This window comes from Parus major, chromosome 3, assembly GCF_001522545.3.
Source record: "Parus major isolate Abel chromosome 3, Parus_major1.1, whole genome shotgun sequence".
NCBI classification, from domain to species: domain Eukaryota; kingdom Metazoa; phylum Chordata; class Aves; order Passeriformes; family Paridae; genus Parus; species Parus major.
The window spans coordinates 28,438,810-28,466,540 of record NC_031770.1 but is presented as its reverse complement, the minus strand read 5'-3'; the positions used below and the strand labels follow the sequence as shown (position 1 = coordinate 28,466,540).

Below are 27,731 nucleotides of genomic sequence, written 5' to 3'. Positions count from 1 at the left end.
GCCAGCCCTGCTAGAAGCAGGAGGTCAGGCTAGGGATGTCTTAGAAGTCCCTTCCAACCTCAATTATTCCGTGACTGCACGATTCTACCAGAGTAAAACTACATGGACCAGTGGTCTTCAGGAAGCATGGTTGCTGTTAAAAACAACACAACAAATTCATCTGTTCTTGTAAAAAAATGTTGTGATAGACTCCACTATCAACCACTAAAGTCTGGTTGCAGAGGCTAGAAAGGACAGATAGGCTTATTTTTAGATCAGAAAGTGGTGCTTTACTATCTCTCTCTTCTTTCCTTTATAATTTCAAAAGCTGTTGTGATTCAGTGGAAGTCCAAGAATTACGTATTAAAAGTATAACTCTAGCTCTACAGATAAAAATCCCCTTTCAGTACTGCAAACTATGACTTGCTAAGACAAAAATTGCTGTTCTTTGGCACACAAAGATTTTGATAATTGGGTTATTCATGAGCACCCCCATGCCAGTCTGTTTCGACTGCCAAGAAAATAACCGCTCAATTTCTTCAAGTTCTACACACAATATCTGTTTCTGCAGTTTATTTAACATGCATCATGATAGTTGCTCAGTCATGGTGGAAATTGAGTCCCTTTGAAATGGGACTCTTATCATATTTATATAGACTCACAAATCCAATATGTAAAGGTGACTGCTTTCTACAGGTTAAGCTCACTTGAATGTAAAAAGAACAGTGCCTCCAGAGCAGAATACCTAAACCTTCCTCAGATTATTTGGGGGTCAGGATTCTAAGATAGCTTCTCAATACTGTGAGGAACTTGCTATCTGAATTAATTATGCATTCTAGTTTTCTTATTTTGGTTACAGTTTTAATACAATTGCACCAGTAATATAATTAATTTTGTTTGGCTTTTAGGAAAACATTTTTTTTCACAATGAAAAGTGCAATGCAAGGCAGAATTCCTTTCCAAAAACCTCTATTAGTTTATGCAATCTATAAATTCAGGATGATGTGTTATGAGATGAGATGCAGCTTCACATAGTTGACCTAAAATGCAGCAAAAGGTGCAACAATTACCTCTATTGGCTCTCTAGTGGGCTCCACAGGTGTGTAGTTACTATTCCTGTACGTTCCCAGAAAGGGACTGTTCTGGAGAAAGAGGAAACAAAACGTTCTTTCTTAATCTTTATCTTAAAATAAGAGAAATAAGAGAAACTAGGCGATAGGCAGATGGCACAAACCATAACAAGTGACACCAAGGTATCATACCAAGAAAGTAATTGCCTAAAGTATAAAATTGGAATATGGACTTGGAAACTATGATCTCTCCTTAAAATTCACAAAATTTGTGTTTAGTACCATAGGACAAAAATTACATATTCCAGATGCTGATTGCAGTTTAATATTTTCCTCTCCTAACATTTCAAATTAGACTTTATTAGATGTTTAGTCCTTTCAAAAGACACTGATGTAGAATCTAGACAAAACCGGGCAGATCTTCTGTCAGCAGCAGGGGGATGAAAGACTGCTTATTGAAAAGATCATTCTTCCCTCCAAGGGAGGCTGTAGAAATTCTATCATTATTTTTGTCCCCTACTAATGCAGCGTGCATTCAGGAAGACGTGCACATCATATAGACAAAAAAATTCACCTGGAGGCTCACTTACCTCAATCAAGAGAAACTCTGGCATCTGAATAAGGAAGTCTTAAAAAGCACTAAAATTAGAAGGCAGGCTATTGTGGAGGCCAGTGGGCCAATTAAGAAAGAATCCACAACTCTCCCTTGGAGGGAAAGCTCCTAAACAAGTTCCTTCTTTAATGAAGCAACAAAAGGAGTCACCCCCAGCATGTCTTAGAGCCCCAAATTTATATACTCCGTGCAAATTCTATGTACCCCATTAGTCCCTTCCCTTTGCTCCGCCCCTGAACTCTCAGTTGACTACTTCTGATGCTCCTATATAAACTCCTCCTTCCCTTTGACTATCTGGAGTTTTTGTCCCTGACCCCTTCACAGTAGCTGGAGTTTTCCATGTCCCTGGATCTAGAATAAAAGCTACTTGCGGAAAACTGCACATGGCTCCCGTCCCTCCTTCCGTGTCCCCCGCATGTCACTCAAAGAGCTGCAATCACTCAACAGCCCTTTTCAGTGCTCAGAGATGAGATCACTCTCGGCAGGGCAGGGAGTGCCTGTGTGCCCAAGAGAGTCCTTCCAAGGACGCCTCTCTGGGAGAGTTGTGGCACCCAGACCACTGACCAGACTGCGACAGCTGGTACCTGAACAGGGACCTCTGCTAGGGGATCCCTGGAGAAGCATCTCCTGAAGCTTTCAGCTGCAACACACAAACCACTTTCAGGTTAGCCAGCTCCCCAAGGAGAACCCTTAATGTTCAAATGAAGGCTCTCCGAGGGGCGAGTGAAACCCTCCAATGACAGCAAGGTCAAAGATTCTGGAGGCTGGTTGATGGCTGGTTGACCATATACTCAACAGCTTTCTGTTGACCCAGTGGGCTTTGTGCTGCCTGAAGAAAAATTTTAAGTTGTTATATTGGGGTCTTTTCCTTTCTGTTTTCCTTGTGCTGTTGGGTGTGGGAGCAAAGAACAGAGGATGGGCAACAAACTGAGCCGTCCTAAGCTCAGCCCTCCTCAGATGGACTTTTATTACCAAGTTGTGGAAACCCTTGCTGCAGGAGAATATAAGTTTTCTAAGGGGCAATTAAAGAGATTTTTTCATTGGGTCTCTAAATATTGCATGGGATTCTGTTTTCTTCGGAGAGTTTTGGGACAATGTTGGGATAAAATTATATAGCATTCAACTGGGTGGTGATTTATGGATGGCAAAGTTTTTCCTTTATTTCATACTATAGCTAAGTCAATTGAAAAACTTGGGGAAAGTTCAGGAGAGGTTTCAGGTCCTCAGTAAAAGCCCCTTCCTTTTTACCCTCTCCCCGTATTCCTAAAATCTCACCAGCTGAGGGATGATCAGCAGGCAGTCGTTGCGGTGTTGCACAGGGTGGCTGCCAATGCCCTGATGCCTCCTGATCCCCTCTCTCCCCCTGCCAGGACAGCACTGACCATGCTGCCCTGTACCTTCCCCTTGCCCTCAGTCCTATGCCACTCTACCCAATCCCACCTCTTGTTACTGACCCACAAAATGGTGCTGGCAACGTGGCCAGCCCCGCCATTTTTTCACCCCCATGTTCACGTTTTCCCACCTTGAACCCTCAAAACAGTCACCTCCCTGCCTCTTCACCACCTTTCTCCACACTTCCTATTGCATCCTGCTCCTCCTTTCCTCCTGTGTCGTCAGTGGGTGTAAGTGTGACAGGACTTCCCCCTATCGTTGGGAACTCCTTTCCCCTTGCAGACCCCACCCCTTCCGTAAATTCCACCCTTTCTGCTGTTGGCTTCTCCCCTGCTATCCAACCCTGTCACCCTGAAAACTCAGCTTCTGAGCTTGCTGACATAGTTTCCTAAGACTTTCTCAGGACAGTAACTGTAAACATAGAGATATGTATACATTCCTTCTGTTACACGTCTTGTGATGGACATCTCTCAGATTCTGTTGTCCTCTCTCATGATAGACTAGTCACCCTCAGTGACTTGATGCAGGAACAGTTGGATCATGGTGATCTGGATTCTTCAACCAGTCCCTGAGACATTCCTGTTTTCTCTATCAAGAAAAAGTCTGGGAAATGGAGGTTATTGTACAACCTCCAGAAAGTTCATGCTATGATGGAAAGCATGGGGATGTTGCAGGCTAGCATGCCTTCACCTGCCATGCTTCCTGCTGATTGGCTAGTCCTCATTGTGGATCTGAAGGATTGTTTTTTACAATTCCTTTGCATCCCGATGACAGACCGAAATTTGCCTTTCTGGTGCTAGCTATCATTAATGCTGAGCCCACACAGAGATATCAACGGAGTTTTGCCATAAGGCATGCAAAATTTGCCGGTATTTGCCGATGATATGGGGCTCTAGTCCTCTCTGGAGTTTGCGAGCAGTTTCCTGCTGCTCGTCTCTACAACCTCCCTGAAATTATTTGAGGGCCAAAATAATTTTTGGGACGAACAGTACCGCATCAGGAGGTGCGATTTTTTGCATTCAGTGCAGACACTGCATGAATGATGTCCAGATAGTAATGGACTTTCACATGGTTGTGTCCCTATATGGGCCTGACCATGACACAACTGTCTCCCTTGTTTGGTCTATTAAAAGGGGGACTCTGATTTAAAGTCACCTCTGACACTGACCCCAGAGGCACAGTAGGTGCTGGAGGAGGTTCTGTGAGCAGTTTCTACTCGTCAAGTTTATAACATTAATCTTTCCATTGATGTCGCTGTTCTTTCATTACCACTCCAGATTTGCATTCCACAGGTATTGTTGGCCAATGAAATGATGAATGGCCCAATCCCTTGAATGTCTTGGAAGGGGTTTTTCCTGCCCCGTCAGCCACAGAAAGTGGCAAACTTTATTGACCTTTTTTTGTGGCCCAAACATAGTCAGGGCCTGCGCAAGGACCCACTGTCATTACTGACAGTTCAGGGAAGACTGGAAAGGCCATTGCTACCTGGGAGGATGAATCTGAGTGGCTGATTTTGGAGAGTCATGAGGCTGGATCAGCCCAATTGGTAGAATTACGGGCTGCTGTCATAGCATTTCAGAAGTTTTCCCAGGCACCTTTCAATTTGGCCATGGATTCTGCCTCCTTGACCAAATTGGGAGTCATCTACGAGCAGGTGTTGATGTTTTCACTTTTATTTTTTTCATTTTTTTTGTAATAACGAAAGGGTGAGATATCACCCTGAAATTATAGCCTTCTGATTGTATGGAGTATTGTATTTTCTTATTATTTTTCCTTTCGATTGTTTGTAATGTTGCTAGTTTCTTTGTTAATTTTTCTTTTTCTTTTTGTTAAAACCAAAAAGGGTGAGAGTCGCCCTGAAAACTCAGCTTCTGAGCTTGCTGACATGGTTTTCTAAAGACTTTCCCAGGACAGTAACTGTAAACATAGAGATATGTATGCATTCTTTCTGTTACACGTCTTGTGATGGACATCTCTCATGGCCAGTGTGGTTGGCAAAGTGTTATCCTGACCATCCAATCCCTGGCTGTGGTCAGAAACCTATAAATCCTGAGAGAATAAATAAACTTTCTCTTTCACCACACCTCGAGCTGTGTCTTTGTGATCTATTCATCTTCAGCGGCAACACAACCCACTTCTGGTTCTTGTAACACTGGAACTGGAAGTGGCAATGGCAAAATGGCTTCCAATGCCTCAAGCCATCAGGCAGATCTGGTCTATCCAAAAGGGCCCTGTGCTCCAGTAAAGCACCCTCCATCCTCTTTGAAAGGATGAGACCACCGAGTCCTCAGACTCAAACACCCAGTCTGAGGACTGCCGGGCCAAGACTCAAAGGGAGACCACCCAGGAGGGAGAGTGGGAACTGGCAAATAAGATCTCTGCTTTCCCAGTTGTTTACAAATGGAGGAGAAGGCCAACAGCCAACAATTCCTGGGAGCACATCCCCTATGGGGAAATTAAAGAACTAGTTAAGGTGGCAAATGAACATGGCCAGGGATCCCACTTTTTCAAAAACTTGATCAAAGCCACCTCCTCCTCACACATATTGGTCCCTCACAACATCAAAAATATTATGAACCGTCTCCTTTCTCCAGCCAAATATATTCGGTGAGAAAGGCAGTGGAAAAAACACTTCAAGTCTTTATCAGACACTTATTCAAAAGTTGCCAATAGACCCAGTTTGTCTATTGAACTGTTAGCAGAAGGTGACTTTCAAAAACCAACCAATCAAGTGAATGTTATACCAGAAACTGCATTGCAGGACATAGCCACCACAGCCAAAACATCTTTACCCCTCATCCCCGATGATACCATACCAACACAGCACTTCATTAACATCAAGCAAGGGGTAGATGAAACATTTATAAAATTTGTAGACCTATTAAAAGTGGCCCTGGAAGAACAATTAGAAAGTCCTGAAAGTTGAAAAGAGGGTCTGAACAAAATTGCTCTCGCAAATGCTAACACGCAATGCATAACAATCCTAAGGGCTCTACCCCTTGTCAAGGAACAAATTAAACAAATGATGAAGACTTGCACCAAGCATTCCTCCACCAAAAATACTGTGGCACAGGCAGTTACCAAAGGCATTGTCAACAGGGTGGCAGGAGCCTTCACTGCAGTTTCCCAAAAAGAAAAAAGCACACATTTCTGCTGCAGTGAATTAGGACATTTTTTAAAAGACTGCCCAGAATGGATGGCCCCATAGGACAATTGTAAGAACTATCAGTGGTCCAAGGGACAATCGCCTTACCAGCAGCACTCAGGAAACTTCCAGCAGAGCATGGGACAGCTCTGTGCTACAACAAATGGAATGCTGTCCTGGCCTGCTCTGTCCACTGTTCTGGAACACCAGGAGAAGCAAACATCAGTTCCAGAGGTTCCTCCACATATGAAACAGATCCCACATGCTCAAAGGTTCAGGTGGGAACCTGGCACCAGCTGGCAAGCACATTGTCCATTGACTTTCTCGATGAAGATATTTATAAAATTCCAACAGGGAAACTTGTGCCATGCGATAGCCCTCAAGACATTTTAATTGGTGGGGACTCCATCAATGAGCCAGAACAAATAAACATTTTACATTACATAAACATTTTACCAGAAATTGTGACTGTGACTCCAGGGAACAAGATTTTTGTCACTATCTCCTGTGTTGACCCATGATACCAACTTCCCCAGGGTCAGCCTACTGCTCAAGCATTTTTACTGCCTCCTGAATACCCAAAGTGAGTCCCTCTGAATCCCACCATGATGTGGACACAGATTGTGGGCAACAATAAACCCATCTCAGAGTGTGGCCTGTTCTGTCATGGGGAACAATTCTCCCGTCTAGGGATGATAGACCCTGGGGCAGATGCTACTATCATGGCCATTCACCTGGGAATTGCAGCCTGTGGCTGGTATGATCTCAGGGATTGGGGATGTTGCGGTTTCTATGCATAGCATGCACAATGTTGTTGTTGAAGGTCCCGAGGGCAAAATTGCAACCATCCAGCCATTTGTGGTGAGGGCCCCTATCACCCTGTGGGGCAGAGACCTGTTGTCCCAATGGGGGACTTCCATGCACATTCCCATTGAGGCCATTGAGGACATGGGGTCTCTGCAACCTGGCTTGCCCTCACCCACAATGCTGTCCCAGAAGATAGCAGTGATTGATATCAAGGACTGCTTCTTCAACATTCCACTCCATCCCCGAGATGCCCCCAGGTTTGCCTTCTCTGTCCCTTCTCCAAACAGACAGGCCCCTCTTAAAAGATACCACTGGCTGGTCCTTCCACAAGGAATGAAAAGCTCTCCATCTATATACCAGTAGTATGTCACCTACATCCTATTCCTGGTGAGGAGACTTTTCCCTGAGGCATTTATGTACCATTATATGGATAACATCTTTGTCTGTGCACCGCAGAAGGCTTACCTAGATGCCACACTAAGGAAGACCATCCAAAACATCAAAGAGGCAGGCTTCTAGATTCTCAAGACAAGATCCAGTACACCTGGCCCCAGACCTACCTCGGACTTCAGATCTGTGAGCGGACTGTCATACCCCAGCAGCTCTCCATCCGGGATGACCCAAAGACCCTGTGGTATCTCCACCAACTCTGCAGGTCCATCAACTGTGTGTGTCCCCTATGCGTGTGCTGGGGATAACGATGGAGGTCCTCATGCCATTGTTCAACCTTCTTCGCAGCAGTGGGCCCTCATGCCCAAGACCCGAGTGTCCATCACCAAGATTTAGGAGGCCCTGTCCTCGTGGGAAGCACATCACTTTGAGCCAAGCCTGCCCTTCCAGATGGCAGTCCTAGGTAAAGCCCCACAGTTTCATGCTTTTATTTTTCAGTGGGACACCCAGATGAAAGATCTCCTAATCATTTTTAGAATGGATCTTTTCCCACAACCAACCTACAAAGATAATCACTATCCGTCAAGAACTGATAGCCGACTTAATTAAAAGGGCTAGGGCTCGCCTCTGCTCTCCTGCGGGTAGTGAGTTCACATGCGTCTTTCTACCATCAGCTACTGGGAATCTGGAGCATTTGCTCCAGACCAATGGGAGCCTCCAGTTTCCTTTTGATAGCTACCCAGGTGAAATTTCAATCCATTTGCCAAGCCATAAATTTTTTAATTTGGCTTTCAATCTGGTCCCCAAATTAATGCAAAGTAGAAAATCTCTCAAGACACTGACAATTTTTAACAATGGTTCAGGGGCATCCCACAAGTCAGTGATGACTTGGAGGGATCCCAGGACACAGAAGTGGGAGTCTGATGTCCACGTGGTGGTAGAATCCCCACAAATTGCTGAGTTAGCAGCCATCATCAAAGCTTTTGAAAATTTCCAAAAACCTTTCAATTTGATGACAGATTTGTCCTATGTCACTGGAGTAGCTATGAGAGCAGAACATTCTTTTCTAAAAGAGGTCTCCAATCCAAATTTATACCACTTACTTTCTAAACTAATCTACCTTATCTCCCACAGAAAGCAACCATTTCATATTATGCATGTCAGGTCTCACACCGACCTCCCAGGTGCCATCGCGGAGAGGAACAGGAGAGTGGACACCCTAGCCATGTTTTCTGAAACTACCAACCTACCAGATATCTTTGCCCAGGCAAAGATACCCCATGAATTTTACCACCAGAATGTACCAGCATTAATAAGAATGTTCCAATTGTCCAAAGAGCAAGCGTGGTTGATTGTCACCACTTTCCCCAACTGTCCAAACTACCAGTACCATCTCCAGGTTCTGGGGTCAACCCCCAGGGCCTAAACAGCTGCCAACTTTGGCAAACTGATGTGACGCACTTCCCATCTTTTGGGATGTTGAAATATATCCCTGTGTCAGAGTGCAAACACTGCACTCTCAGGTGCAGTGTTTGCTTCAGCCCACTCAGGAGAAAATGCCAATTACACCATCTGGCATTTTCTCTTTGCGTTTGCCACCATAGGAGTCCTTGAACAAATAAAAACAGACAACAACAACAAGCCCTGCTTACACCTCCCACAAACTAAAAGACTTTCTCAACCAGTGGGACATGAAGCACACCACAGGTATACCCTTCAATCCTATGGGACAATCAATTGTAGAAAGGACCCATGGTACCATCAAGTGGGTCCTTGATCAGCAGTGGGGAGAGACAGAGGTCATGTCTCCCATTGAGAAGCTCTGTAAGGCTCTATTTGTTATTAACTTTCTAAATTGTCCTCTTTCAGAGCCAACTCCGCCCATCTTCCAGCACTTCTCAAATTCATCCTGAGCTAAGCTCAATGAGAAGCTGCTGCTGCTGATCAAAGATCCCCAAACTTGACAAATACCTGGTCCTTTCCAATTGATTTTCTGGGTAAGAGGGTATGCTTGTGTGTCAACTCCGTCCAGCCCTAAATAGCTCCCAGGGAAAAACATAAAGCCATACCTAGGCCCTGCAAACACTGTCCCCTCTAAGAATAACTGCTGAAGAAAGGGAGCCAATTGTTCCCAATTGCTGCTGCCTGCATCAGTCATTTCCACTTGCTGGTACCTAGCCACTGTTCTGCAAGTTCAGCAGCTTGTTTTGTAACTTCTTTGTAAGAAGAAGCTTCCAAAGAGTCTGAAGTATTCCTATTATGGATCAGGCCAGGTAAACCAACCACTAATGCAAGAGATGAAAGATTCTGGGTTTTCAAAGCTGCTGTGGTGCCCAAACTTCATTGATTCTGATGGGAAAGTTAATGCAGCATATTCTGTTGTTTGCTGCTTGAGCTGCCTCTGTACTTCACAAACAACAAAAAACAACCTCTGCTGCAACTGCAAACACACAAATCAGCATGTTGTCAATCAGTATTCACAACATAGCAAAATGGCCATGGGACACCAGTGCAGGTAGATGAGAACACCTGCTCACTCAGAGGTAAACAGAGAATAAAGCTTTAAGTACTTATTCCAGATATACCAAATCCCTGCTCTCTGTAGCAAGCACAAGCAGTACAGCCTCCTGACAGAGAACTTCCAAAATGTGGATATATTTACCTGAGCTGGACAGCCAAGGACGATGTCAGCTGAGAAATCAAATGAGTCTGCTTTCTGGCCTACAGGCTGTAACTAGAAACAAAGACAAAAGAACCTATTTTTTTAACCATGTCAGCTCATCTTAAATTTCAAATTCTAATTAAAGAAACTCTGACATAAATATACCTTTCAAATCTATACAAAGATGCCTGTATTTACAGACATAGATTTATATCCAAGGCTGAAATGCATATACTTCTCAGAAAGAAAATGGCAACCACAAAACAAAAGAACAGCTTTAGAAAGAAGCTTAAAATAGGAAGTGGAAAGCTACAGTGGATCAGTTTAAACTCCTGGAGGATTTTGGCAGGCACATGAAGTACCTTGGAATTTTGCCAGAAGGCAAGGTCATAAACTTTCTTCTCTTGCATAAAAGACATTGAGTCACTCCATTTTTTATAGCTAAGTTGCATGATGGCATCTCGAACAAAAGGTTGTTTATGTGTAGAAGATAATACCAAATGTAATTAGAGGGACTGCTTGATTGCAAGCAATCATGTCAGCTTTTAAAATATTATCCTAAAGTATATGGAAGTTACTATCCAGGATCCAAGATACTGCCTCTGACTGCTGGGTACTACTGCATCGCAACACTAAGTAAAATGGGTTTGCTTAAGCAATCTTTAGTGATTCATCTTTATTTAGCTTAACTAATTTCCAAAAGTAGTAAAACTAAACTGAATTAAAGCAACTTTAATTCCTAATGAGACATTAACAACACATGGATTTAAAACAAACTTCTAACTAATCCATTTTTAATTGACAAATTTAAAAGAATTCTTTATTTGATGGTTTCCCATAGCAGTTCATAGAAACATCATCCTTATTAAATACTATCCTGCCTTGCATAAAAATGGATGAAGAAAACTTTAAGTTGCTCAATTGAAATCACAAAATGACTGATCGTGCACATGCAGCACACCTCCCCTCACCACACACTTTAAGAACCAAGAGATTCTAGTCAGAGGGCAGCACCAAAGCCAGAAGGTATTTAACTAGTTAAGGAGAGATGAACACACAGTCCAGTGTTATTCAGGCCTTAATTGAAATGCTTATTACAGAGATATTTTAATGGTAGTCAGGTCTAGGTGAAGTTCTCATTATATGCAGAGCCTGTCACCTTACCACAGCATTCCACAGAGCTCTGGCAAGCTGAGAATGGCCTTTTTGGCTTGGATGGAAGCAGTCAGGTGCAAAGTAGGAGACATCTGGATTCCCATCCTACAAATAAAAACATAAATTACATCTGAGGGTAGAAAAATCCCCACACTTCCAATCTGGAGTTGCTAAGACCAAATCAGAACCAGTAAAGAGAGATTCATGTTACTTGTTCTCCCTGCTCCATTGCAGAAAGTTTCCTGATTATCTGGCAATACAAACTGTACTTAAGCAGACCTATGAACTACCAGAAACACTTAGCTAGAGATGATTACGTGCCTCCATGGGGAGATCCATCCAGAAGCAGCAAAACCACCATTTTCAATTATGGGTACAGTTCCTGTTCAGGTTCTGCTATAAGGATGAGTTCCTCTCCCTGGTTCCAGTTGTCATTAGAACTAGAACCACAGGCAACATTATACTCTGCAGTACCTACTGCTGTGAGTTTTGAAAGGATCAAGAAGCAAGTAAGTGTTTGATGGAAGGCAGCCCAACTGACCATGCACACCAAAGCAATCCCTTTTCTGAACAAAGCTGTACTGTAATACAGGGTTAATATAGGTACTGGAGGATCTGAAGGAAATGGAGTTTGGAAATTAAGTAACTTGTGCGTCACATGAATTCAGAGATTAGGGTCACACATGACTGAAACAACTTTTTTTCATCAGAGCAATTCTTCCTCAAAACTTGAGCAGGCTTTGTTTCAGTGTGCTGGGCCTGCTTTTTAGAGGACTACTACCAAAATCTGCATCATATCTTTTGCCGTGTTTAGAGACAGAGCTTTCAATTCAGGAACATCTGAATTTTGTGCGAGATAAGATATTAAAAGTGCATCCTGAACTTCTTAAAATCTGAACTAATGCTTGTGACATTACAAAAAGAAAAGTTCAGAAATATTTTGCTTCTTCTGTTTTATTTTCTGTGTTCCCTACCCTCAGTACCAAAACCCCATGGGATGACTTTTCATGGGCACCAGTTTCACACACGAACAAAACAAAACGCCTTTGAAGCTTTCAGCCAGTTTTCCAAATTTGTCTGTAGCAACATCTTGACTTTTCAAACTTTCACCAGCTATTGTGAACGTTTTCAGAATCAGTCCAGTCCAATTATGACAGAGCAATCCCTGCTCAATATTTTGCTCCTCTTAGCTCCAGGTACATATGAAAATAGTTTCAGCTTTAGGGAAGTTTGAGTCTTTTCCTAGACATACAGCTTACTGGAACTTGCCATTCAAGGAACTAAAATATACATAAACATATACATATAAATGACATAAAACTACTTCCATGAGATCATAGGTAAACTTCCTATTCTGTCAGACATGTGGCATAAAGAGGAGCTAATGTCATACTCTCCACTGAGCAATGAAGTTATGTTGCTTTAAGGAGTGTAACTTAACTTAATAACTTGGTCTTTTATTAATCATGTTGTATTTTCAGGAAGAAAAACATTTATGTACTTTAAAAATTATACACAAACTTCTTAAATCAGGTTTTGACTCATTTTCCAAAACAGCAATTAATATTGACAGAACAACACGCAAAACTAAGAACTGCTCACTACATGAAGAAATACGTTGTACTATACCAAAAAGCAGCATCTTCTCATAAGAAAAGCACTGAACAAAGTGAAACTATTTTGAATATAGCCTCTATAGGTAAGATACACATCCTTAGTCCTTTAAATGCAGGAATCACCTTTATATCATACCTGATCAAGAGGAGTCTCCAAATTTTGGAGGAAAGGCTGGATGACCACTGTGAAATTTTCATGACTGTCATATCTGCCAGACTCTATCAGTCTCTGAATGCCAAGCTGCAAGAAAAAAAAAACCAAACAGCCATACTTCAACATCTCTGCATCATAACTACATTCTTTGTTTGGGTTTTCTGAAAGCCCTGGAATCAAAAGGAGGTTTTACTTTTGAACTTAAATAGCCACAGACACTGGCAAATGAGGGCTGAGATTCTTCAAAGGGGCTGAGAAGGCTGGAACACAATACTGAAACTGTTTGTAAGGGTTTTGTTGACAAAACTCCCACTGATTAACCTCTACTAGGAAACATAATTTTTCTGAAGACCTCTTCTGCTAGTTTTGGTCACATGATGTTTGGATAGCATCAAATGAGCTCCTGCTGGGTTCATAGTTTGGGTAAAATATGGATATGATATGTTGCTTGGTAATCAAGAGCTCACCTCTACTGGAAATACAGTAACAGTATCACTCTTAATAGTTATACCTGGTAAGCTTTGATGGCATCCCTCACCATTGTTAAATTTTCTGAGTTTTCTTCTCCTGTGAGAACACAGCTACACAGATAACTGTGGAAGAGGTTAGAGGAGAAAACAAGAATAGAGTCAAACACGTGACAATGCAGATGCCACCCTTTGTCATCCAATGCCCTCACGACATGAATGTAATAAGGGAATCTGTACAATCATGTCTTTGTGAAAGCATCTTATCATCCTTGCTATTGTAATTTCAAACCTTAGTCTTATTTTCTGCCTCACATGAATGATACTACTTGAAGTAATTTTGGTTTCACACCCAGATGTATTGAAGTACTGCACACTGCACAGAAGGTAGTTTGCTTCATTAATTACACCCTGGCATCCAAAGACCCTGCAGACAGAGGTGCACACCAGAGCCCCTGAGGAACTAGAAAATAGGTCTTTGAAATGTACTTCCTGTTTTACTTCTGAGCTGATATGTTTCCAATCAACAATTCCTTTTGCATTTCCAAGACAGAGAGTTTGTCTCTGAAAGGTCAGCAAAGAATGCAAATTACCCATTGCACTAAAGCCTCAAAAACAGGGGAAACCCGTCTAGTCCTCAAATACATCATGTTCCTGCAAATAAAGGCCTGCAAATCTAAATGTTTGTGCACTTCAACCCCATCTTGAAGAACCCTGTATCAGTAACTTTAACCCTAGCCTTTGAAATGTACATTATGTACAGTTCTAGATCTGGAAAACACGTCAAAGCCAAGAGAAGGAAATGCCATCAGGCAGGGTGATGTCAGTACTGCATGGCAAGTCCATAGGCCTGTGCTGCTACTTTTAAACATCAGTTCAAATTATGAGAAGCATGGAATGAGAACACATACAGTACAAAAGGAAGTCAAACAAGCCTTACTCTGCCAAATAAGTGGGGCACTGATCTGGAGGGTCCACAAATAAATGTCTCAGAGGGAGGATGTCTGCCACATCAACCAGACTCACTAGAGCTTTTGGAACCTGAAAGGTAAGTCAGAATTTGGTTTAGAAAAAGATGGTTACAAAGGCCATAGTGCATTTATTTTACTCCAAAGTCCAGCCATTTGACACCCCTTCCCTTTCTTCACCATTGGAAGGATAAAAAAAAAAAAATAATAAAAAAAGCAACAAATCCTCCACCAAACTCCCCCAACTCAGCTTTTGATTCTTTTCCTACACCATGCACAGTGTTACTATCTATCATTTCAGACTGCGTCTCACTATTGCAGATAGACAAGACGAAAGAAAATGTTTTATGTAGAAGTCAATAGCATATGTTTGGTACAAGAATGCAAAAATGTCCCACAAAATCAAACAAACAGAAGGGCTAGCATCAGTCAGTCATGTCTCAGTGTGAGCTAGAATGCTGGGATAATTTCACAGTACTTTCCTCCTTGTGCAGAATATCAAGAGTTTCTTGAATCCTTTTGGTGTAATTCCCAGCTGAGTAGTGATCCTGATAGAAACAGAAGAGATTACTGTCAAATGGAGACACAAGGAATTTAGGTTGGGAGGATGGAGAATCACATTAATTCACTTCCTTTTCTGCCCTACAATACTGTGGTCAGGAGGATGTTCTTGCTTCTTTCTAGAGACTGGAGATTTTAAACATAGCAATTAATCCAAAACATAGGGAGACTCCATGAAATTTTGGATTTAAAATAAACCTTGTTGAGTAGCAGCATATTTAACCCAAATCCACTGGGCCCTTCATGTAAAAGTGCAGGAAGAAACCTAATCTGAATGCATGCTGAATAGCATAAACCAAGCAGCCATAAGAATGCTCACAGCCAGCTGATAACTCTCATAAAATTAGGTGAAATCATTGCTAGTCAAGGTCATAATTATAAACAAGGCTATAAAACTTGGCAGCAGCAGCAAAGATGCATAGCAAGGCTCCTGCAAAAGAAGCACATTTCTCAAGCACAAGGGGCTGCAGGAGAATTGAAAATGCTCATAAGACATGAGCATATTAAAAGCAAGAGAGTGAGAGCTGGCAGTGAAAGGTGGCCTCTCCCTGCCGCCTTCCCACTCAACTCCCATGATCTACTTATGGCAGCCCTAAAGGCTTCTCCAAACATTCAAATAAGACAGCACTGCAGCAACTTCCCTCATATATATACCTCACCAGTTCCTAGCACCTCTCTACACTGTGAGTTATGGCATGGTGACAATTGTAGGGTTGCACTGCTTTGAACTACCACTACCATTCTTGGACGTCTAAAGAGGCCAAGCTAGCAGCAGAGCAGAATGAGTCATTTTTTCCCTTCCATTTTTTTGCTCACAGTCAAAAAACAGCAGCCAAACCAGTGGTTCTTATCCTGGAGTAAGCCAGAGAAAACCATCCTATTCTGTTGCTGATAAGTTTTTATATCAGGGTACTGCCAGCAACAGCCCCTGTCAAAACATACAACAGCCCATGTATAACTCATGTCATCTCTGTGAAGGCTTTATGATTTCTCTTGAGGTGTTTCTATACTGACACCACAGCTTCAGATAACCAGTTCCACTACTCACAGGGTCTTTGCAATAGTTGCACAGATCATTGGCTCCAATATGCACTGTTATGAGCTTCCAGTCAGCACTGAAGTCAATTCTCTGTGCAATAAAGAAGAAAATAATGAGTCTGAATTTCTTTAACTTTGTGATATGCACATGGTGTAATTGACGGGGGATCTGTTGTGTGAAGCAACATCTATTCCTATTCATGCTGTAACTTTACAGGAATCCCAGAAAACTTACCTGATCAGTTTTCATAAGACTCACAAGACTTCTTGCTTGGGCTGGCAAGTGCCTGAAAAGAAGGAGAACTAGTGAGTTCTAATAACACCTGTATTGACAGAACAACATTACCATGCTTCAGACATCTCAAATCAAGCTGTCAGATACCAGAAGGGTTGAATGAGGACACAGTACAATACTCATGTTGCTGTGATCAAATTACAGGTTCACATTTGGTAATAAAATCAACATCAAATCAAAGTTGAATACAAATTTTACTCAAGTTCAGTAATTAATCTGGAACCAGAAGTCCAGCTCCTGTCACAGTGTTTAGCACCCAAAACTGCTGAAAAGCCAGATATGGCAACAGTTGTAAGCAGAGCCTCTGCAGAGCTAGGCTGCTATCAATCTATTCCTTGTAGACTAAAACAAGGGAATCCCCATTCTCAATACTCAGCTGACCACTTGAGCAACATGTCCTTGGAAAATATAGGTTTCAGAGCTCACCCTCCTCATTTTTGTAGCCTGGACCCAGAATCAGTACATAACTACACACTGTGTGAAACAGCTCTGTGCACACCACTTTTTCAGGGCAATTAAAAATCCAAGAAAGTTTCAAGATGACTCAAGACAACTTAAGGTGACAGCCTTGCTGTTTTCCAACAGCCAGGTGAGGACTCTCTGTTTTTGCTGTACATACAGATATATATATATACACACACAGATAGATATCTAAAGTGCAAAGAGTTTTGAGTTTCGTAGGCTGAATGCTTCAGCTTTATTTGACTGCCCTGAGAGGTTGGTCTTCAGAGGAGAGGGAGAGGAATGGGGTCAGAAAGCATTGACCTTCCCAGCAGGTCTGTGGTTCAAAATGAGCTGCATCTCCCTCCAGGCTCTTGTTAAAGACACTGGCTAGCTATCATTTCTGGGAGCATATCAATTGACATAAATAAGCATGACACTTGTTTTGTATGGCAACCAAAGTTCAGGTTCCCTTTGCAATGCTTTATTTACTGTAGGAAAAAGAGAGGTTTCTCATCACCTTTGTCCAGCTGAATACTGATCTAACACAAGCATGGGAGCATCTACTGAGGAGTGAGCCCTGTCATACATCTACTTGTGACAAAGATACTGTGTACATGTAGTTCTTATCACTATTACCCTTGTCCAATGTAATGACCTACTTATTTATATCCCAAAGCTATCACAAGCCACAAGTGGTCACAATTTCTCATGATCTTACTGTGGAAATCCCTAACCTACGACATCATCTTCAATATTGACAGAGAGGAAAACACAACTTACTGAGCTGACAGTCCACAACATATTTAATTTCTCATACAATCAGTGGGGTACTGATGCATCCTGAGCCAATGCAGTCAGCAAGATCCAATAACATCTTGAATGAAGTAGTGCCAGTGACAGTTGAAACTGCCCAGAACTGCAGTTTAAACCAAATTTAGATCTTGACCAATGGAAACAGTTTGCTAATGGGCAAAATACAGATATTCACAATTCCTGTCAACTGTTTTCTCCTCTCACTCTTAAAGTCTTAACGTCTTTTTTTTTTTTTTTTCCTCCCACATGAAATCAGAGACTTCAGCCAGGCTCTGCTTCAGCAACATTATTCAGATCTATCCTTAAATCTAGTACATACTTAAGCACTTTGGCAACAAATGCAGATAGGCTTAGGAACACTTTGATGTATGAGATCTGCATTACTACATTTTCACCTAGTTCAATAAAGAGCACTTCAAATCGGCCATGGATTACATTTTAAGAAACCCTTACGCCTGGCTTCTATAAAGTGGTAAGGCTGGAAAATTATCTGATTTCAGAAATGTCCCAGCACCTCTGGAAAGCACTTTCCAGATTAGCACCATAGAGCAAGACAAGCCAGATAACAATTCTTAAATACCAGCAGTAGCCGATGGACTTTTTTTGCCCTGTGAATCACTGGAAAATGGGTGGTTTGGGCTGATGAAGAATAAATGCTGATTGCATCATCATTCCAGGGCCAAATAGGCAAATACCTAAAGCAGGAGAAATGTTTCCTTATGTTGCAATACATTTCAGTGCTCAACTAGGATGAATTAATCTTCTCAGATACATCAAGAGCCAAAACATAGCACAGAACCCCAAAAGAAGTATCTCAGAGCTCAGGAATAGTATTTTACAGGACTTTACTTTTGCATAACTTTCTGCAGAGAGTTATGAGACAGAGAAACAACAGAAGACAAGCAGAAATCTGGCATGATTGTTATCTATGTCTCCTTGCTGAATGTTTACAAAACATGGTTACAAAACAAAGACAGCTCTATTTCATCATGTTATCCAGTCCAGTCACTTGCAGGGGAAGAGAGAAAACTAATTGGTATAGATGAAGTAGGCAATTTTCATTAGACTAGCATCCATCAACTGATTTCAAACAGCTAACAAATAGCTATTTAATAGCAATGCCTCAGTTGCTGATACAAGCTGCCTCGAGTAATAATGGTGACTTAGACTCTGTATCCTGCTTCAAGTCCTCCCACCAAAACAAAAAGACTCTTTTAGGATTTAGCTGATAAAGAGTATATGACAGGCACCCTTCTCTTTCTTTCGTGCAAAAAGAAACAAGCAAAAACTGGAGTTAACTGGATATATGCTGCATACAGCATGTTAATAAATACTCATCGATGGCTGATGCACATTTCACTGGCATACACAGTTACATTCGGTCATCATCAGGTAAAAAAAAGCCTTCTTTCAGTTCTGTGGGGGCTGTAGAATATAGCAGGGGACCCAGCACCCTATTTCTGTCAGGAAATCCAAGTATTTACTAAGGTTAGCAGAATTAGTCAGAAGTTACACAAGGCCTCCAGGAGAGCAATAAAAAAACCCTGATGAATCCTAATAATCTTTGCTTAGATATAGCAAACACAAACACATCTCTTGGCTTCTGAACTTCACTTCCAAGACTCCTTTGGGAAGCAAGATGAATTTTTCTTTAAAGAAACAACTTAAGGTCTGGGTAGCAGCAATTCACAATGTCAAATCCAGGTATGGTCTGCCAGATTCTGTGCCCAAACTATGACTGAATTCAAGCAGCCATCTGTTTTGTTAATTAAACAGCACTGATTTTGAATAAAGGGATTTCTAGGATAAGCAGTATAGCAATGCTCAACTCATGCAGCTTCCCAGGTGTCACTAAAAGCGAAGAGCCAAATACAGGTGACTGCAAGACATTACAATCCCTATTAAGTTGGAAGAACAGGTGACTGCAAGACATTACAATCCCTATTAAGTTGGAAGAACTGGCTCCAACTGCACCAGGTCTGCAATACACCAAAACCCATGTATTACCATTAGTAATTCTCTTTTCTTAAGATTCTAAACTGGTTTTTCCCCATCTCTCTCCTGTCCACTCCTTCTTGCTTATCCAGAAACCTGAGGCCAGAATTACATAAGATTTCATCCTGTTTTATTCCTAGTTTCTCTTTATCAGTTCCTTACATGTTTAATTTCTAAAAACATTCACATTCTCAGAGATTTATTGACTGATAAATAGATAAATGAACAGATGTTGAACATGAAGAGTAGAAACCTCAAAACTGTTTCTGCCAGTTTCTTGTTTGTGGATTTCATAATCAGGACTGTTGGTTTCATTTGAAAGTCCAGTTTTGAAATAAATCTATATGTTCAACATGTCTTGAGCCAATTTCTACTCTAACTCAACTGGTTTTGCTTGCTCTTCAGAGCAAGTTGTGACAGCACATGAGACAGTTGAAAGCCAACTAGATGAAGCATCCATCACCTGCAAATGTAAAACAAAAAGCTACGTACTCAGCCTGTGCTCCAGGAACCGCCTGGTTAAGGAATGCATTGGAATCATTCTCACCCTTGGCACCAGTTGAGTAACCCATGATCATAACATTGAACTCTCGAAAGATGTCTGAAAAACAAAGGTGGCAATGAAGGCAAAAAGACTCCAGCTGCTCCCTGTCTACAGGGACTAGAACACACCAGCAGTGCCACAGTTTTTCTCTCTGACAGGGCAGCTGCAGCTGGTCAATTAGATGGATTCACCAAGCAGTGGGGAGAGGGATCACCATCTGCAGTGACTCAGACAGCAGTGTGCTTGCAGTGCCCTGCACTGACACCAGCAGATAAGATGAGCAGAATTGAGGACTACTGTATGCAGTTTTCTCTCATGCTTAGTAGTTAAAGCCTAAAATACAATTCTCAGTCATATGATGTTGACTTTATGAAGTGAGTGTGATGGATCTTTCAACCCAGCCAGAGCTGGTCTTCAGCTAAAGCATCTAGGTCTCTTCACTGCTATGCAAAACCTCATACTACTGACAAATATGAAAAACAATGCCTCAGATGCATGGTTCTCATGTTCTCCATAGTAGCTTCCAAAAGAAGTTGACAGAGTAACTTATAGCTGAGAGTGAACATGACCATATTGTAAACTATAAAATCTGCTTCAAAGACTGAGCTTAACCACATTTTAATAGGGCTTTATCAAATGTAATAGAACTCAATGAATCAAATAATTGCTTATTCTAATTATACTCCTGTTACATTCTGCTTAAAATAACGGTCAACACACAACAGTCAAATGAACAGTTTACTGGCCCTCTTCAAATGGAAGTTTATTATTACAGCTGATCCAAATTGAAACTTGAGTGGCTTTACATTAACAACAGACTGAGCTATATAAATTTTCAGGTTTCAGTGAAGAGAAAGTTAAAATTCCTTTCAGGTTACATGTATGAGGCAGCTTTATTTACCAAAGAGGTCTCTATGCAAATATTTTGTTTGGAAAATTTGTGATGGAATATTTATTAAAAGCAAATGTTAAGTACATCAAGAGCATGGACATAGCAAGGTTATTTAGAAATTCAAATACTACTCACCAAAGAGTTGGAAAGGGAGAGGGAAAAGAAAGTAACGGAATTTCTATCTGCTCTCAGCTTCACTGATGAAGCCAACTTTTTATTTTTTACTTTTTTCTTGTTTCTTTTAAAGATAGTTCTTGTTAATTACACTAAAGCAGCTTTGAGATACTTAAAAGCTTTCTATAAATCTATCAGAAATGAGTCCACTGCATCTCCTCAATCTTGCCATTTATATCTAGCAAAGCATTTACTTACTAGGTAGAGTTGTCACATTCTCCAATGACTCATCTCCTCCAATACTAAAATGAGAAAGAAAAATCCCAGTGATTCATCTCTTATCTGGACACAGACAATGAAAAAAGTGAAAACCTGGCACACATCATGAGGAAAAGCAAAGGGTTATTAATTTGGTAACTATCATTCTATCAGAATCCATGGAGAGGACACAAGTGGAAGTGCTGTTGGGGAGAATAGGTGAGGTTTCAGTGGTGAAGATGCTTATCAGAAAGATTTAATGCTCTTGCAGATGTACAGGGGTATAGTCAATCATTTAGCAAGTGGTAGAAAAATGCTTGACATAGCTTCATACTCCAATGATCATGCCTTAAGTATTGCAGATTAGAAGGTCAACTTTGAGGCCCATTCCAGCCTCATGAAGCTCCTCTAAGGCAACACCAAACAAAACCCTTGAATGACAAGAGAACTTCAGCAGTAGCTTCTCACTCCTGCTTTCTGTACAGAGATAAATTTCTCCAGCTTTTGTGTTGACAGGACATACTGAGGCCACACTCCAGCTTACACACAGGCTTTAGTACAGCACAGAACTGCTTCAGTCAATATCAGTAGAGCTGTATCACAACAGCAAAACAATTCAGTCTTTTATGACTGTCTGTTGCTATAAAAGCTCTCTGGCCAAACAATTTTCCATGACACTACAAAAAGTTTAGAAATAGAAAACTTTGAGAAGTCCTAAAACCAGCCAGTTCTAATTTGTTTTGTAGATTTCCAACCTGACATCCCAACATAAAAATACAAACAGTTGCAGGCAGACAAAAATGAAAGCATAAGAGATATCAAAAAGCTTGCTTAAAATCTACTGCTGAAAATGCTTTCTGTCAAGCTACCCTAATGACAAATGCTGGATCTTGATACGCCTTCAAGACATTCAACATTTCAAGAAATGCTAGCCTGAGAAGTAACCTTTTTTTCAGCTTTCTGACAGCTGAAAGACCCAAAACACATCTCTTGGCTGAAGACTTACCTCCAAGACAGTCCCCAGTATTGAGTGGTCACATCCTGGAGGGTACCTGAGGCAATTCCTGTGCCAGCCTAGACATTATTTTTCATTAACCAAATAAAATAAAAGCACAGTTACTAATGCAATAGTAACTTGTAATACAAATTCATAAACAAATACAATTTACTAATCTAAACAGAATTACATGGTTGTTTTCTTTACTTTTTAATTGAGTGGATGTCTTCCAAAGCTTTAAAAGGCATCTGGCTTTTCCCAAACCTTTCTCCTGAAGAACACAACAATATCTTTCATAATTATTTACAAGTATCATATTGTATAAATGACGCACAATGTATGATGGAGCTGTGGAACAAAGACATGGGTCTAGATGAGCTAAGTAACTCTGTTATGGTTACATTACTCAACAATGATGAAAATATCTCAATCAAACAGACAAAACTTTCTGGCTAATGATATGAAACACTACATGAACTCAGCAAAGAAAATAAGTATGTATAAGAAAGAAGCACCATAATTCATATACTCTAGTTTGAAAACCATTGTGCTAAATTGAAAGACTTATAGCAGAACTGGAGCAAGGAGGAAGCACTCTCTACACTTAACCTGAAGAAAGAGCCAAGCTACCCTTCTAAAACACCTTCAAAATTCAGAAGCAGAGTTCCTGACAGCTGTGATTGTATAGTTTCATTCTAAATCTAGGTGCAAGTTAATACTTCAGTACCATACAAGGCCAGGCAGCCTATTTGCTGCTACCTTAGATTAAACCACAATACTACATTTTCTTCTGTGTATAAACTTCATTGAAATAACAGAAGGTTGGTGTTCAGAATAACTATGCACAGCCCAAATGCAGCTCTGAGACAGCAATACACCACTGAATGTTCTGTGAAAGCAGATTTTACTCCTACAGACTACACTTAGAAGCAGAAAGACCTGCAGGGCTCTACAGCAACCACAACCATATACAGAATATCTTCTATTTGTTAACACTGCAGGTTTACATCAAAGTGCTTCTATTTATTTCAGTAGCCTCCTGTGTGTAGGAGTTGTAGCAACACGTCTGCCAGAGAGTTGTAAAGGGCTCATGGTTTGTACACACGTGTTTGTTGTTAAGGCTCAGATTCAGACAAAACTATGTTCTAATAAAATCTTTCTGTCCAGTGTTTTCTTTAACCTGGATATAGAATTTCGATCTTCAATCAAGTATGAAAACATAAGGCAGAAAGGTGTAACTGGAATATAGGATGTCTGGATTTTGAAATATATTCCTTCTTGACTACCAAAGATAGTCATCTGCAGCAAGAACTGTATTGTGATCAAATAATCAGTTAAGAGTTAAAACAGGTACAATAAAATTACTGAATATCTTCTGAAATGCATTGAGCCAGAGGGCTCTCACCCCATGCTTCCTTATCTCATTAATGCTAAAATTATTAAAATGCTATTATCCAGCACCATTTTGTTGCATTTTGTCCCTGAAAGAACCAAGGCTGAAGAACAGGCCATTTCTATTCAGGAAAAAACTTTGAAAAGCACAGTAACTTAAGCCTTGTGCTATGTCCCATTCATTTCAACAGCATCTGATCTCCTCTGCCTTCAATTCAGCAAACTATCTAGGCACCTCTTTAAAGGATTTACCTGTGTTTTTGCCCGAATTCAAAAGCATGTGAAGGGGGGGAGGGGAACAGAACATTGAAAGACTGACACCTTCTTTCTTAATCTAGCTGCTAGATCTATTATCATCCATGAATGGACAGATCTTTGCTTCTGGGTACAGTAGCTATTTCCCCTCCACTGGAGCAGGCACATGTTTGTTGTTTTACCAAGCGAACAGTAAAAAAAAAATCTTCTTACCGTCAAAGAATCCCCAAGGGCTGCAATAATTTTCAAATCAGCTGGCTTTAGGGAATGCACTGCAAAGGAAAGAGAAACTGAGAACCTGATTAGGAAATAACTATTTTTTTTTCTCTACTGTGTATGTGAAATATGTCACTATGCATTGTAATGCTCTGTCACATTGTTTTTGCAGTACTGAAGTGATAAATCAGAAGTCCTTTCCAGCTCATCTCTTGTGATTGCAGCACCAACATATGCATATTATTCAGTATTACAGTGGTTAACATCGCTAACAAAAGGACAGAAGAGCAAGGAACAAATAACAATAAGTGGCAAACAATATCCAGCACCAAACTGAAGGTAAAACAACGCAGAATTACACAAAGCAGGAACAGCACAATAAAGATATAGAAAGACTCAGGAAATGACAATATGAAGTTATTTGAAAAAGCAAATACTGCTAAATTCAGTAACATGAATGAACCTGTATTTCCTGTTTCTTTCCATGACATTTAGGTGGAATAGCTTACAAGTTATGTCAGCACTCAAATTTGGATTTTATCACAAGTTATTTTTAAGTTCTCCACTGGCAATGAGTTCAGTGAAGCTACTTAGAATGCTACCTTGTGTGACAGTGTGGCATTTTGTCTGTTAAGCATCTGCTGAAAAACATGACATCCTTTCTGAGCAATGTTTTTCACAGTCCAGCAACCGTTTCAGGAGAAAAAAATTAACACTCATCTTGAAGGACAGCTGAAGGTAATTCAACCCCTTAATGTAAAACAGGCAAGACTACCTGAAGTTGCAGGAGGGGAAGATGGAGACCTGTCCTCACATAGCAGCTGGCTTCCATAACTCTAAAGAGAAAAAGAAAGCTGAACAGCATTTGGCTACAAATACAGTCAGTAGTAACTAGGATCTTCCCAGCAGAGGCCAGGTGGATAAACTGGAACCACTTTAGCATGTAATTAACTAGACAGGTCTTGGTTGCTCAGTTCTGTAGTAATATTCAATTATGACTGATGAGTCAGAAGAACTCAGAAGAGTGCAGCATCCTGTACTGATAACAGTGCTGTTTGAGCACATGTTCTTACAGGTGTTTTCTCATGCATTTTGTCTAATTCAGGGAGTACTTCCCTGCTCTGTGCCATGCACTCAGCCTCCCAGGCCCCTTTGGCCAAAGACTGATTTCCCCTGTGCTGCAGAACGTAACTCATTTGGTTACAATACAGAAACAGATGCAGCAGAGTAACACTGGGATGGTGATGTTGACACTTACTGGAGTTCGGTTAGGGTATGTGTAATTACTGTTCTTATATGTCCTCAGGAATGGCTCAGCCTACAAAACAAGGCAATCTTAATCAATGCAAAGCATCAGAGGAACACAAAGAGATTTCCATTCCCCAAACTTCAGTTCTCAGATCTCTATAGATGATTAGCAGCTTGATGCAAATAAAACCCAGGGATTAAAAATATATAAATAATAAATAAAAAACCTTTTTAAAACCTGTGAAGCAACAGTGTAAATCTGGGTTATATTTTTAGAATAGAAGATAGAGAATACACTCAGGACCCCTCTGTGTGTGGTTCACAAGAGGCTTGTGGCCCCACTGCAAGGTATTCCAAGTGAATCCTGCAGAGCTGTGCTGACTGGTAGCATCATTGCACTGTTTCCCTCCACTGAAGCTCTGCCATTCAGTGTGGATACTTGATGATCTTGCTTAAAAACCCTTCCTTTGTGTTTTGGCCAGCTGTGATGTGTGACCATGAGGAAGTTTACTCCTGCTTGCCCTCCATCATCTCCTGGGAGAGTGCTCATGGTGGCAGTGGCATAAACTGTGTGGGATGGAGCAAAACACTCTCACAGAGACAAAGCTCTAGGCACTGGGTAAAGGCTCAGACCCCCAGGACCTCCACATAAACACAAACACCCTTGTAACTTACCTCGGATGGACATTTGAGGATAATCTCATCTTCTATGTGCTGACTATCTGTCTTCTTCCCTACAGGCTCCAGCTGGGGGAGGAAAGGGGATGCACAGAGAAAAAGCAGATTAGTACAAGAGAGCAATGGGTGATTTTGAAATGAAACCACCTCTGCAGCACAGCAAGACAACTGCAGGGCATGGCACCAATGCTGGCAACTGCCCCCATACACCGTATCTTTATGTGCTGAAGAGGCTAACTCCCATACACCTGGAATGTGGCCTGCTGGTCAATGTGCCCAGCAGGCGTCATCTTCCCGAGAGACGCAGCCTTAACACAGCCAGCTTTAACATACCCCAAGATTTACTGTTTGATACAACTAGTTTAACAATTCAGGTGACCTTTCTTCATATGATCACCCTTTTCCTTTGTAAACACAATTCAGAAGAGATATGGCTACCTAGTAGATCTCTGGGGGGGTTTTGCTGCCAAGGGCAGGATAAAGTGAACAAGGAGAGACAAACACAACCTTTAAAAATCTTACCATGTTGTTCCACAAAGCACGTGCAGCCTGGGAATGAGTCTTTTGGCTGAAGTGGAAACAATCTGGGGCAAAATATGAAGCATCTGGCCACCCCTCCTAGAAAAAAAATAGGTGCTGTCACAGAGGCAGCAAATATGTAACAAGCTGTACATTCTGTCTTCTCTCTTCTAGTGGGATAACCCAGCTGACTTCTAAACAAACTATCTGCAAAGGCCTCTGAAGCAAATAGAATTAAACCAGGCCAGGAAAAGCTAGTAACTCAGAACTAAGAAGCTTTTTAAATCTCTTTAATATACTATTACCAAAGTAATAAGGAATACAAAGTACTGTGACTCTGAGTATGGAATACTTGGACACATATATCAATTGTATTCTGTATTTTCCTTGAGATTTACACGTTATGGTGCTTTGAAACATATAGGTTTTTATACCAAAGGTAATTTACCAAAGTTCTGTAAAGGACTTGATGTATAGGGAATGTAAAACAAGTGCTTACTGATAAAGACTTTGAACTAAAATATCTACTTCATGGCTGTCCAATTGCAGTGCCCAGATCAAGGTCTGTATTCCTGTTGCCCATTGTCTCATATTCCATAAACATTTTATGCAATTTTGGATAGTAACTGAATATAATAATTAATTACTATGTCAGGAAACTGCTAGCTACATTTACAGCTAAAACAATTTTGACAAGTCAGTGGCATTGCATCAGGATTTAACATAGGTGTGCTCTTCTTGTTAGTTTTACCTGTGTTTTTGGCATTTCCATATCAGTCATAAATGGCTGCATAACCACTGTGAAATCATCCTTTGTATCATACCTTCCACTCTCCACTAACTGGCGGGTTGTCTCCTAAAGAGTCAAAGAAGAGTGGTCATTGTTCCTTCTTCTGTTTTCAGCTCATCAAGCTATTCCATCAATTTACACCTCATCCAGGGGTTGCCCTTCCCTCCTGCAGAAGCTCAGACATGACGATGGTTTTCAGCTTGTCCCAGGCAGCCAATGCAGCCACTTTTGAGACAATCATCTCGGGTTTCTGTGCAAAAAAGC

General features: G+C 41.1%; 1 protein-coding gene across 2 annotated transcripts in view; it reads right to left on the bottom strand.

Moving 5' to 3' along the window:
• Positions 1-27,731, bottom strand: part of PLB1 (phospholipase B1) — an 86,848-nt gene that overhangs the window by 20,348 nt on the left and 38,769 nt on the right. For both annotated transcript variants that reach the window (XM_015623396.1, XM_033512558.1), the window contains 18 exons: positions 27,429-27,533; positions 26,681-26,776; positions 26,156-26,227; positions 25,491-25,550; positions 25,008-25,068; positions 24,230-24,288; positions 22,379-22,446; positions 21,373-21,416; positions 20,057-20,165; positions 16,253-16,304; positions 16,028-16,108; positions 14,901-14,966; positions 14,391-14,491; positions 13,495-13,576; positions 12,966-13,070; positions 11,223-11,318; positions 10,059-10,130; positions 1,050-1,121 (listed from right to left, as the gene is read on the bottom strand). In XM_015623396.1, the coding sequence (XP_015478882.1) occupies positions 1,050-1,121; positions 10,059-10,130; positions 11,223-11,318; positions 12,966-13,070; positions 13,495-13,576; positions 14,391-14,491; positions 14,901-14,966; positions 16,028-16,108; positions 16,253-16,304; positions 20,057-20,165; positions 21,373-21,416; positions 22,379-22,446; positions 24,230-24,288; positions 25,008-25,068; positions 25,491-25,550; positions 26,156-26,227; positions 26,681-26,776; positions 27,429-27,533 (1,401 nt within the window). The remainder of the gene's footprint in view (positions 1-1,049; positions 1,122-10,058; positions 10,131-11,222; positions 11,319-12,965; positions 13,071-13,494; positions 13,577-14,390; positions 14,492-14,900; positions 14,967-16,027; positions 16,109-16,252; positions 16,305-20,056; positions 20,166-21,372; positions 21,417-22,378; positions 22,447-24,229; positions 24,289-25,007; positions 25,069-25,490; positions 25,551-26,155; positions 26,228-26,680; positions 26,777-27,428; positions 27,534-27,731) is intronic.